This window comes from Diadema setosum, chromosome 17 (assembly GCF_964275005.1).
Source record: "Diadema setosum chromosome 17, eeDiaSeto1, whole genome shotgun sequence".
Lineage (NCBI taxonomy): Eukaryota > Metazoa > Echinodermata > Echinoidea > Diadematoida > Diadematidae > Diadema > Diadema setosum.
In genome coordinates this window covers 36,138,369-36,152,373 of record NC_092701.1, presented here as the reverse complement: position 1 = coordinate 36,152,373, position 14,005 = coordinate 36,138,369, and the positions used below count along the sequence as shown (strand labels likewise).

The window sequence follows — 14,005 nt, the reverse complement described above, 5'->3', positions numbered from 1 at the left end:
GTAGACCCGTATACAAGCCATGAGAGCACACACACACACACACACACACACACACACACACACACACACACATATCCACACACACGAATGTAAAATCAACAAAGAGAAAGAAGAAAGAGATAGAGAATACCAACAAGACCGTCATAGGGCATGGTGTGTATATAGGGGCAGCATAAAGTAGAAAATAATGTGGGTGCATGCAGCTGCGAGAGAAATGAAAATAATCCACTGAAAAATAAGAAATTGGAGACGAGCCCGTATGGACCTGTTCAACAACCATGTCGAACATGTAGGCTTTTGAGCGTACGTTGTTAATGTATATAATCAGCGCGAGTTCGTTTATTTCAGTATAGGAATGCCAAATTTTGGGGCCATTATAAATAAAAGTATTGTACTACAAACACATTCGTCGTCTTGTTTATTGGTATATGATATATGATGCATGTGACTTTGTCTGGTTGTTATATTTACGGATATATGTTATTATTTTTTATGAAATAAAGACTCTATCAAACTTTAGGTATATATTTCACAATTATGATATCACTTATTTGTGCATCAAAGTGCTAAGTTCACAAACACAAATATCTTTTTTTTTAAATAGAAAATTAGGGTCTAAATTCTCAACGGATCATGATTATGTATACGTCTTGAAACTCACTTTTTCGGTTATCAATATTAATTCATCATGTATCCTGGCTGAGATTCCCCACGTAAGTATTTTGTAATCTAAATAATACAAAAATTGTAATGTTATAGTTGAATATAAAAACATCAATGATATTCTAATCGGAGAAAAAAGTTTTAGTTTGTAAATGATTGCTCCTGCACGTCTTGAAATAAGTTAATCCATTTAAATGAGATGAGTATATTCCAATTTAATTGGTCATCAATAAAAAGCCTTAAAAATGTTCGTTGAGTGTACACGATTAATGAGTGTTTGACTGAATATATTTTTTTATTTGACCAGGAAGGTTATCTATGAGGAATAACTGAATAGCTTGTGTCCTCTTTTTTTTTTTTTTTGTAAATGCAAAGATGATTTTAAATCCAGTTATTTAAATGATACAACAAAGTCACCGTCCATGCATTCATATAGCCATCACCACAATATGATAAGCAAGATGCAGGATCAAGGGTTCTTAAATTCGTTTCAAAACAGCAAATGTATAATGTTTATGAGCAGGTCAGAAACTTTTAAGCCAGTGAAATCACTCTAGATATAGATAGAGAGTCATAATTTGACCAAAACAATTGCTTTGTGATAGAGCATCAAAATCGCATAACTTTCTTTACACCTTCGATTCTAGAGTGTGTAATTGAATACAGTTTGAATACAGTTTGCAATTATCATTTTGTTCATTTAGTGTATAGTTTGTCCTATCATGTATCTACTCTCTAAAAAAAAAAAAAAAAAAAAAAAAAAAAAAACCGAGTGAAAATATTCACTCTTGAAGGAGTAAATACAAAAAAGAGTGAATTTAGAGTGAAATTGGAGTGGATTTAGAGTGAAAATGTTCATTTCACTCATTTTGGAGTGACCTCAGGGTTCACTCGAAGATTTTGGAGTGATCCCTGACGTCACTCTAAAACGAGTGAAAATGAACCTTTTCACTCTAAATTCATTTTTTTTTTTTGTATTCACTCATTCAAGAGTGAATATTTTCACTCGAGTTTTAGAGAGTAAAAGTCACTTCCAGATGCGATGCCATGCACATGTCCAATAAAGTTGAATTTGGATGAACAAAAAAGTAGAATCAGACGTAAACAGAGGTATAGGAATTTCGTCCAAGTCGGATATGAAATGAGAAAGATGTAGAAGTAAACATTTAACACTATTCCATTCAAATTCTCCTCTTGATTGTGGTTTATATAGGCTATAGATGCCAAATACAACTGTCCAAGACAATTATGCACAGAAATATCATAAAATTGTTGTTGCCTTTTTTATCGATACTTGATCTATAGGCCTTATATGGCCCCCTAAAATACTCTCCTGATTTCCACTTTAATTGAACCCCCCCCCCACACACACACACACACACACACACAAAAGAGAAAAAAATTGATGAGAGAAAAAAAAAAGATTTTACTTCTTTACTTCGATTCTTTTTATAAGAGGAAATTAAGGAAGGATGCAGTTCGGTGGCGGGAAACTTTTGAGGCCATGACATAGGAAAGTGGTTTCTGGATACCATTTACAGTAAAGTGAAATTCATTTTGTTTGTTTTTTAAATTATATGTCTGATATTGATGAAGCCTGGACAGTGTTTTTGATAGGGCCTATATCACTCTACACATCCAAACCAACTGATAAGTGACAGTATAAGAGTAGGCTACAGTGAAGTGCGATGAATACATTTTAATCATATGATAAAGACGTAGATGAATTAAATGCATTCGGGAAATGGGGAAAGAAGAATTTCAGTCAATTCACGAAACTCTCACAATATTACCATCGAAACAAGATTGATATGAATCGGTTAGTCATAGTGTTGTACAAAATGAAATCTCGCTGTTCCCGTCCCCACAATTTGACGCATGCGCACGGCAAGTAGTTTGGCGTTGCCACTGGAAAAGCACAGCTAAGAAAGATGGAGAACTATGTGGTGAGTTCTGTAGATCCGGGATAGGAAACTTACTTTGAAATCGTGTGTTCTGCAGTACCAAACGAAATTATGTTTTAATATTGGTAGAATTCTGTCATACAGAGTCGTACATTTTGCTTCTCAATGTTATTTAATCCTGTCATTTCTTGTACAGCTCGAAAACAGCCGACTGGGCAAAGGTGCCCAGGGGCAGGTATTCCTGGCGAAGAACAAGGATGATGGAAAGACGTATGTGCTGAAAAAGGTAAGGGGTAGGGCCTAGGCCCAGGCCTAATGTCATGCACTGCACTGTCAAATGCAGTCCAATCTTTAGCTCTTGGCAGCACAGCGGCGCTAGCCTCTTCGACAGGACGACAGCTTGTATTATTGCGTGTTTTGACCTTCTGTTTTAGTGCTGAAGATCATCGTAACATGACTTCCGAACCGAACATTACGTTCCTTTTTTACTTCAGTAAATTAATTGTAATCTGTTGATGTTCAGCAAGGCTATGTTAATCCAATTTATTGTCATGTTGTGTTTTGAGCTAACCATCATCATGAACTTTTAGAATATGCAAAGAAAATATCTCTTTAGAACCCAGATTACAGTGTGACTGAGGGCTATCCTGGATTTTAGGGGTCTAAATTATTTTGGGCTTCTAACTTCAGCACAGGCATAGATATACGGACTATGGAAAGCCAAATAGGATTAGGGTTAGGGTTATAGGGTTAGGGTTTAGGGTTAGGGTTATAGGGTTAGGGTTAGGGTTTAGGGTTAGGGTTTAGGTTAGGGTTAGGGTTACGGTGAAACCATTTTGGCTTTCCATAGTCCGTATCTATGCCTGTGCTGAAGTTAGCAGCCCAAAATAATTTAGACCCCTAAAACCCAGGATAGCCGTGACGGAGATTCATTGTGTATGTTGCCTAACTCAGCGATGCTCAGTGTAACATCAATCCTGAACTAACTAGACTAGCGCTCTATACACGACCCAGTCACTGTATAAATAGCGACACTCTGACAGGGTTTGGTAGGGCTAATCCTGAACAAACTAACGTTAACCGTTAGATCTATTTATCAAAGACAAAGTCACCATACATTCACATGCATAATGTCTACAGACTGAGACAGTACTATTGCTGAGCAAAGTAACTAACGGTTAGAATCTAGCCTTTGCAGTCCGAAAGATTGATAAAATGATACACATGTGTAAGTTCTTCTCTCCTGCACCAAACAGGCATCTGCTCTGTGCACTAACACATCAGCCTGTTTGGTTCCATTTGGAACATTTGGCGGTAGCCTACCACAAAAGAAGAAGTTAGAATTATACTGATTTTAACAACAGTTATATTCATTGATTAATACATTGTGAATCATGCAAATTTAACATGGCCCTAAACTTAAATCTACATGTAGATTTGTCTCTGACCTGCCATATGGACAATTTGATGCATTACGCGTTACCTCGGGGTACCGTAGTACCCCCGGGTAACCGCATTGTGTATCACCAGAGCGAGGACAGCCAGAGAAAAATGCATGCACTGTGTGTGCTTGTACATATAGTCATTCCCATGCCACTACATGTTATACTATGCGTGCATGGAAGAGCTGCAATACCACTAGCGTGTGCTTTAGTGCAGTGCAGTGCAGTGGCTAGCGCGCGCTAGCTCCAGCACCAAAATGATTTCCTCTTTTTAGCACCCAGGGTACAACCTTTTTAAAAAAATAGATAATTCAATAAAATGGCTGATTTTTGTTTGGTACCTCGGGATATCATTTATGTCATCATTTGCAGATTGTTAAAAGAAAGGTTTCATTTTGTTTTCACAGCACTGCCTATGTATTTCTGATTGGTAAATTGAATACAGATTTAATCCGGAATACAAGTGTATGAAACAGATAGAAAAGACTTCTTAATGTATGTGCTCCCACCACCCTCCCTAAATTTGCCTACCGCTCTTCACTACCAGTCTGCCCTTGTTAGCATTTAAACGCTCACGAATGTTTGCACACACGCACATTTGGCAAGTGTACTTTGGGGACAGCGTGTATCCGTGAGTTAAAAGTGTAGGATGGTGTAAAGTGGTATCACAAGATAATATCCAGAAACCTGGGTACCATTTCATGAAAGTTGTCAGCGCTGACAAGTTGTCAGTCTCTGACAATCACCATGGTAACAATCAGTGACCAGAGCATCTCAGCCAATCAAAACCAAGGATTTTGCTGAAATTGTCAGAGACTGACAACTTGTCAGTGCTGACTAAATTGATGAAACACCCCCCTGGACTGTTTCCCTACATTGTAGAGCAGGAGAGGGCTGCATAATTCTTGTCACATTTATGTGTTTGCAGTGTGGTGATCACAGTGCTACATAATTCAAGTCACATGTTTTAGTCCAGGCTAGAAGGCACCCAACCTTGTTTTTTGATATATACAATGTTTTTTGATGGTTTCTTGTCAATTCGAGGGTGCTGATTCCAAATCCGATTGATGCCACTCGCGTAACCTTGAGCATTTTCGGCAAAATGCAAAAATCCAAAATGGCCGCCAGATATGCTAATTCGGCCGTGATAAACACAATAATGTGCATTATATAACCAATTATTCCACCAAACTTTGTACATTTCTGTTCCTAGAGTTACTCCATCTGCATTTGCAAGCGAATTTTCATTTCATATAGGTTCATTTAGCATTTAAAGCTCATTTTTTATTCAAAATGGCCGCCATTCCTATGCTTATGTACTATATGAATGGCGAAACATATGCATGGAAATATAGAACAAATTCATTGTATTTCCAGTCCCGTACCTGCGCTATCATAAAGTGTTGCATGTGCAATATGTTGGGTGTCACTTACGATATATAGGGGGCCTACATATATGAGCATTTAATGTTCATAAACCTAACGATGCTGAACACAATTTCTTATATATTTCATTTTGTCTCAACAAAAGTCTCAACAATATAAGTTCACTAAACGTCTCGCAAGGAATCAATATACCATCATATTCTACATGCCGGTTGAATATAAAAATGTAATACTAACACAATATATTAAGGAGCCTAGATACATGGTATTTATCAAATAATATTGAAAATGGAGGGGAAGCTAGAAAGCAAAGCTTGTAATATGCATTCCCCTAAAACCATATTAACAAAGTACAGAAAAATCCTATACAGTAAGTGCAGAGATACATGGTTGCAGACAAAAACACATCGGACATTAATGACACAACTAAAAACCCTTTACATTGTAGATTTTGTACAATGTAAAGGGTTTTTAGTTGTGTCATTAATGTCCGATGTGTTTTTGTCTGCAACCAGTCTGTAACCTCATGAGGCTAGTTCGAAATGGATCATAACCTCCATCACTTTGATATGATTTAATTTAGAAGTGCCGCCTTGATTTATCGAGCAAACCTGATTTTCTTCTTGAATTAAAACAACAACAAAAACTGTTGAAGGCATAAACGAAACTGTCCTAATGCAATACCGTACAAACTGTTCATTAAACATCAACCAAGGAGCAATGTGAGATACCTCTTTCAGTTCTCTCACAGTTCCCAGGTGTTGATAATATATACTTTGACATCATGATCTCATTCAGTCTTGTCTTAAAACTAAAACTGTCATTTTTATTGTCTTTAAAGAACCCTTTAATTGTATGTTTAGCAGCAGGCGACATCAGCCCCAAATTTGCAGAACTCTCAGGCTAAAGATGCATATTAGTCCTGCAATTGTTTTAATTGCAACCACATCTGGTGATGTTCAGCACTTCCTCAGGGGTCAGAGGGCGATTATTTGCCATAGAAACAGGATGAAGACATGAAGACTTGCTTGATCACCACCCGTTGAAGCCCAGCGGCTTTGTTGCCAGGCCAGAGACAGTGTTGTAGGTAACTTAGGTGGTATCAGAGATGACATCAGACCAGCATCTGCACCAACCTGTTTTGGGGTCAAAGCTTTCAAGTTACAGTAGGGAAATCTAGGCTTGTGGGATTTCAGGCGCATTGATGGCAGGTTGTTCAAGGGGGCATTTCATGAAGTGTTTTGTCAGATCTTTTCTTTTTGACAAACTGTTATAAGCCATTAAATCCTTGCATCTGATTGGCTGAGAGCAAATTTGTCAGACAAATTTGTCAGACAAAACGCTTCATGAAATGCCCCCCCCCCCCCATGCTATCGTGTTTGGAAGGTCAGGGTATGCGTTGACGGTATACTGGTGACACTTGCCATCCTTTCCTTCCAGTGTGAGGGAGAGCGATCGAGTGCCAGTGAAGGAGGGTGGACTTCCTTAGCCTATATGCTTGGAAGGCTTGCCACAGAGGGCTACCTTGAACATAGCGTTGGCAAGATGGTTACTAAGATGGAAGGCATGGGTGTGATAATAATCTAATAAAGGTTGGGGCAAAGTCTCTAGAAGATGAAGTACTGCACTATTGTCTTGAGATGGGTCAGTACTCGGCTCATGTCATCCAAGGACTTTCTATGACGTAAAGGCAAGATCATCTGCAAACTTCCTACGTGAAGTGAATGTAATGTCACCACATGTTAAAAAGACCTCTAGTGGAGTTAGTTTACAGCCACCATTAAGGTGGCCATCATTTAGAGTGCTAACACAGCTGGTCTGGTTACCGAGAGCAATCCTGAATCTGCAAATGCTGATTAAAGATTAAAGACAAGCAGTGTGAAGTTGTTATAACACTGCTTTCAGAATGAGGCAGCACTGTACAGATCTCAGAGTCTCATAGGCCTATACTCAAACACATTCACTCCGAAAAAACGGTGGTAAAATTCATCTACCATATTCATTTGGGTTAACATTAAAAACTTTGGGGCATTGTTTTCATTTCAGAGATTTGACAACAAGAAGTGAGGTGGTCCCTTTTTCCACTTTCCCCTGCCTCATGTTCTTTCTCGGATGAGGGGACTGAAAAGTTTGTATAATATCGCTTTTAGATAATGTAGAACAGGACAGTTAATTGGAAATTTCATTTGTGTCATCATCTAGGATTCAGCCTTTTAATTCAGTAAATCAGAATGAATATTTTGATGTTGAACATTTCAAGGCAAGTAAGTATCAAATGTTCATATCTAATAATTCCTGATAAACCATCTTGATGTTGGCGTCAATTCAAGTTTTGGTGGATTTTTCCAAATACCTAGGGAAAAATTCAGATTGAGGAAGCAAATTTGGATGTTTGCATCAAAAAATAAAACAGCCTTTGTTAGTAACAACCTTCTGATTTATAATCAGCACACAAATTGGTAAACAGTGTACCTGAGTGACAAAAAAAGGAGAAAATTTGTTTATATCACACGCTCTGCCGTTCATATTGTGCAGGGGTATATGAGTGGCATCCATTTTGAAGTTTTGTATTAAGAAGAATATAATAAGCCTAAAAACAATACACTTTCTGGGTTTGTTTTTTTTTTTTTTTTTTGCTTGTTTTGCTAGTGGCACTCATGAGATTTGCATTGCACATTCAAAACTTGATAAAAGCGTAGGTATGTGACTGAAAATTCGTCTGCTATTTCTATGCATATTTTTTGCCATTCATATAGTACATGAGTATAGGAGTGGCGGCCATTTTGAATTGAAAATAAGCTTAAAATACTAAATGTACCTCTTCAAATGAAAAATTTCTTGCATGTGCAAGTACAATTACTCAAGGAACATAAATTAAAAAAATTTTGACGGATTAATTTGTCATAAAATTGACATAACTGGGATTATCATGGCCAAATTAGCATATCTGGCGGCCATTTTGGATTTTTGCGTTTTGCCGAAAATGCTCAAGGTTACGCGAGTGGCATCAATCGGATTTGGAATCAGCACCCTCGAATTGACAAGAAACCATCAAAAAACATTGTATATATCAAAAAACAAGGTTAGGTGCACTTTCTATGGAGCCTAGCCTGGACTATTTTTGCAAGGCGACCACATGTATCCATGGCAATGATGTTGCATACAGCTGTAGTCCATTACGTATGGCTGTCATCATCTTTCCTATGAGTAATTGTATCTTTGACTTGTTTTCGTCATCAGCAATGATGGAAAAAATGTCAGGAATACAGTGGTGGGGTGTCTTTAGGGTTCTAAGGGAAAGCAGAATTTACAGAAGTTCATAGTGGGGAAAAAAATGAACAAGATGCTTTACTTTTAGGAGTAATCTTGCTAAGAAATGACTACACTGCATATGTGACCCTGCATCACAAAACCAACAGAAAGTTGCCAGACATGGAATTTTATTTAAGAGCATACTCTGAAAGCGCTGACTTTAAGCTTTAAAATGATGTATAACTCAAGTAGAGTGGACTCTCCTAACCTATCTAAATATTGGAAAGAATAGTATAAAGCACACACTCGGGAAAAGTGTGAACTGAGAGAAGAGGCTTTGAAGTACAGTGTCTATTCATGCGCTTAGTCTTCACCAAGCCGTGCTTGCTGTGCAATGAATGAGATAAAAAACATGATGTAAACCACCGGAGTAACAACAATGAAGGGATTATTAGATTAAATTGAAATTGAGCATGCTTTATCAATACATTCTGCCCATAATCAATGCCAACTTTCAAAGCAGTACCATTATCATTTCAAAAGTTACTAGTCTAGTTGAAAGTGAAGAGTGTGTACAAGGTTTTTATGCCTCCGCCACGAAGTGGTGCCGGAGGCATTATGTTTTCGGGTTGTCCGTCCGTCCGTACGTCCGTACGTCTGTACGTCCGTACGTCCGTACGTCCGTCCGCTTTCGTTTACGCGATAACTTGAGTAATATTTACTGGAATTTTACCAAACTTGGTCCAAGTATGAAGTATGATGGGGCAACGATTTGATAAGATTTTGGGTGAAATCGGCTAAAGGTCAAAGGTCAAAGGTCAAGGTCAAATCATGAAATTGTATCCGTTTACGCGATAACTCAAGACTGTATGGAGCAAATTTCACCAAACTTTGTTGGAGGATGATGTATGATGGGACAATTACTTGATTAGTTTTTCAGTGAAATCGGACAGAGGTCAAAGGTCAAAGATCAAGGTCAAATCCTAAAATTTATCTGTTTATGTGATAACTCAAAACTGGATGAAGCAGCTTTCACCAAACTTGGTCCAAGGATGATGTATGATGGGACAATTAGTTGAGTAGATTCTAGTGACATTGACAAGAGGTCAAAGGTCAAAAGGTCAAGGTCAAATGCTAAAAATGTTGCTATTTCCCCCATATCTATGCAATGCCCGCAGTTATTTTCTTGAAACTTAGTGTAGACATGTACTACTGCATAAGGATTCTCCAGAGAGAGTTTCATGTCATAAGGTCAAAGGTCAAAAGGTCAAAGGTTAGGTGAAAATGTTGCAATATCACTTTTCTCACAAATGGTTCAATGTATCTTCATGGAACATGGTACATATGCATGTACTGACTGGCAGGGATTATCTAGGGAATTTAGGGGTCATGGGTCAATAGTCAGGGGTTCAAAGGTCAAGGTCAACTCCTCAAAATGTTACTACTGTATTTCCCTCGTACATGTATACTAGTATATGCAATGATTGCACTATTAGTTTTAAAAGTGTTTAATATATGTACATGTATTACTTGATGGAGATTCTCTTGGAAATTTCCAGCCAGAAGGTCAAAGGTCAGGTTTAAATGAAAAAAAATATTTTGTACTGTAATTACACTCTTTCTTCATACCTTGAAAATTATACTCAATGCATTATAAACTTATAATAAGGTCGGTCAGAAGTCAAGTAAAAATTTTCAATTCCCCAAATATGTGTACCTGCACTCTTTAATAGACAATTATAGCAAACCCAGTTCGTGGAAAGTGAACATTCAAGATATTTCTGACAAACCTGTTATTTCGATATTTTGCCAGTTATGTGAAACTGTCATCACACATTGTCAAGACATTGTACTATACACCTATTGGGAGAATCATGCATTATGGCGGAGGCATCAGTCGCCGTAGCGACATTTCTAGTTAAGAAATGAAAAGGGGACTCTAAAGACACACCTAATCACACTATTCTACCAAAAAATGTTCGAGATAAACTGCTAAAATGCACACTTTCCTGCCCTTTTTAGCATAACGTAGAAGAAGGCTTTGTCTTTCAGAAAATATGAAAAAGTCAAGATTGGTTAGGTTGACCCATTTCACCTATTTTCAGTCCTCGCACAAAATCAGTGTGTGCGACATTTTGTTCGTTTTGTGATGCACGGTCACATATAACACGCAAATGCCACGCACCCACATGTTTCCATGTTATCAAACCATTGAGGATGGGCTGATATTGCTATAACCTGCCATTTCCCATTGACACCTGCCCGAATATACTTGGGACTAGTTTTCAACAGGTTAATTATTAACATTAGATATTGCAGGAAAACATGCAAGTTCGGCTTGGCCTAGAGGAAGGTGCATGCCAATATATTTTGTTTTAAAATCATATTAGTACTTTAGCAATGATTGACAGATGATGTCAATGGCAAAGGTTTGGAAAGTTTTTGTGCGGGCGTATCCAAGTAATCTGAAGAAAAATAATAGAAATGTCTTTATGAAATGTATTGCATATATTGATAATGTAAATCTATTCCTCTGGCCACACAAATGATGGTCAGGGTATTATAAAGTAAATCAATATAGAGCGGGCATTTTCACTGTTTCTAGATTTAAATATCAGGTAAAGAGAATTCATGGTTAAAAACATCATTTTAGCAGTAACAATAACCACAGCCATGGTGGAAATGATGTCATTACTTCACAAGTTTCCCATTGATATGTACAGGCTACATCCTCAATGAGCTTCTTTTTGATATTGACACTGAAGCAATAGGAATAGGTGGTATCCTCCACATCATAACCACTAGGCATAAGATTTGTAACAAACAGAACAGTGACTTATGAGGGTTAATATGTCTAGGTGTTAGCTGCTGAATCATCATGATCAGCCAGTAAACATGAATTGTAAAAATATTTGATGGAATAAACCAGTAGAAGAGCTGTGAGATGATGAAGCCACAGTTAGGGTATGTACTTGCTTTTAGATGAAATCATAGATCCATTGCTAATTCCATTAATTTTGTTATTTTCATTTTCAATTCCATAATCTTTTTTCATGTGCAAGTATGATTCTACAAAGATGTCAACCACTTTGTTTTCCTGATTTGACTTTGTTTATTAGTCACCTTGAACATGCTAAAGACAGGGCTGCACACTAACCCATTTTTTTTTCCCCAACTGGTTTGGCCTGTCTTTCAGACCAGCAGGTATTCAGTTTTTTCCATTTTTTACTGGTCCAATCCTGAAAAAGTTATTGGTCAGACAGTAATTTTTACTGGTCAGGGACTGTCAGACTAGTGCCAGTGTGCAGCATTGCTAAAGATATGCTGTGAGAAATAATAGATGGTGTTGTATTTGTGTGAAGGAATGAAACTTCTTTCTGAACCTGTAATTACTTTGTTCATTGTAATTTTCATTGAATATTTCATGTAATTTGCATAATTGATTGATTCCTCCACTAGGTTGAATGCACAGATGAGACAGAGGCCACCAAGGCATTTAAGGAGGTAAGAATTACGCTGGACTTTTTTGTGTGTATTTGTGTCTCTTTGTGATATATTTTAGAAGCGGAGAATATTGTTTACAACTTTTTTTCAGACATTACACCAATGAATACGTTTGTGATTCCTGGCAATGATATTTTCAAAGGGGGAAGGATTTTTCTAAAACAAACACAAGTTATGGATAATTTTGGGTCAACCTTTTATTTTTCATGTGTCTCACACAAGACATGTAAGGCTTAAATCCATCCTCTGAAACTCATAAAAGAAAAGGTTAAAAATGTGATAAAAGGGGGGGGGGGGATAGATTTTGCAGGGAAATTTCGTGGATTATTTTTGTTCATGATACCACAATTCATGCTCAGTCATTTATACATGTATCATTAATTCAGCATCACCGCAGGGCTGGTCTCAGCTGTTTGGATTTTGAAATACAGTGTACATGTACATGACATGTAGGGACTTTGATGCGAGGGAACTACAAAAATTATTTCCATTGGGTTTCATTGTTGGGAAACAGGTTGCGGCTATTGCATAATAGATTACAAAACATATTAATCCTGATGAGTGTTTAAATTCCAAATCATTGTAGGTGCTATGCTCTATAATGCACAGGATAAGAGAAGATAGACTCATTTTGAAAAAAAAAAAAAAATCCTCTTCAGAAGTTTCTGGATTCAAAAGGATGATACTTGTTACATTTTTAGTTACAGATATCATACTGTAGGATAGAGTATCCATGTCAATACAGTATTTGCTTGCCTATCATACAAATAAAAGTACAGTCTCTGGGATATGAAACATTTTTATAGTGTACCTTGAGTGAATAGAAAATGAATGGTTCTGGTCACAATGTTGAGCATTGTATCATTAAGACTGTTTGTCAAGTTTGTGAAAATCAAATTTTCAAAATGGCTTTTAAAAGTCTAGAGACATTAATTTTAGATCAGTTTCGGTCGTAATCATTGAAGACAAATTATGACAATAAGACAAAGTGTATTACACTGACGCTAAACGGAAAAAGCACCAGTTTAACTTAAATTGGAAAGATCTGAATTCATAAATACATCTCAAACAAATACAATCTCAATGCTTTTGCTTTCCAATACAAACAAACACACACTTTTCATTACCTGTGGTGCATACATGTACAGTATGTTCAAAGTCAGTGTTCATGATGATACCATCTAATCTATGCGAGGTAATTTATGTCAAATTGTTGCTGCTCTGTCATAAGAAAAGTGATGGTCATTATGTGATCTCTTCTAAATAGCACATTGTCATTTTATTGCTAAGTAAGTAAACAAGGGGGCAGAATTGTATTGTGACAAATACATTGTAGCTAGGCATTCACAGATAAACAGGCATTCAGTGTGCAGACAATTGGCAGAGAAAGAGCACAGGCAGGCGAATCCTGGTTAAATTTTGCGCCGCATATTTGAATTATCACATTGAGCATTCTGCAGTTGCCAAGGCAGCCCCCATATCTCTCCCCAGCAACCAGTAATGATGTCTGCTCTCCCTGATCGCGGAGGATGTGCCAGGCACGTTCCATTATGCAGCCGATGGTTTTGATATGATGTGAAGGTTCTGTGCCGTCAGATGTATAACATATGTTGCTGTTTTATATGCATTCAAACTTTGGAGTACAAATTGTACTTGACATAACTGGAATGGGAAAGGGAAAGAAAAAAAAAATCACAAGGAAAATATTAAACTTTGTACTTTTGTTATTGATTTCTCATATCTGTCCATTCATCTATCTGATCTACTGTATCTATTGTATTTCTATGCAATGCATTTCTATGCATTTAATATCCCTCTATCTATAGATCTGTCGAGCTATCTCTATCTTTTTGT

General features: G+C 37.2%; 1 protein-coding gene across 1 annotated transcript in view; it reads left to right on the top strand.

The window, feature by feature from the left end:
- Positions 1-2,569: 2,569 nt before the first annotated feature.
- Positions 2,570-14,005, top strand: part of LOC140240375 (serine/threonine kinase-like domain-containing protein STKLD1) — a 42,736-nt gene continuing 31,300 nt past the window's right edge. Inside the window, exons 1-3 of the mRNA XM_072320145.1 lie at positions 2,570-2,609; positions 2,764-2,853; positions 12,107-12,151. Coding sequence (XP_072176246.1) covers positions 2,595-2,609; positions 2,764-2,853; positions 12,107-12,151 — 150 coding nt within the window. The 5' untranslated portion in view covers positions 2,570-2,594. The remainder of the gene's footprint in view (positions 2,610-2,763; positions 2,854-12,106; positions 12,152-14,005) is intronic.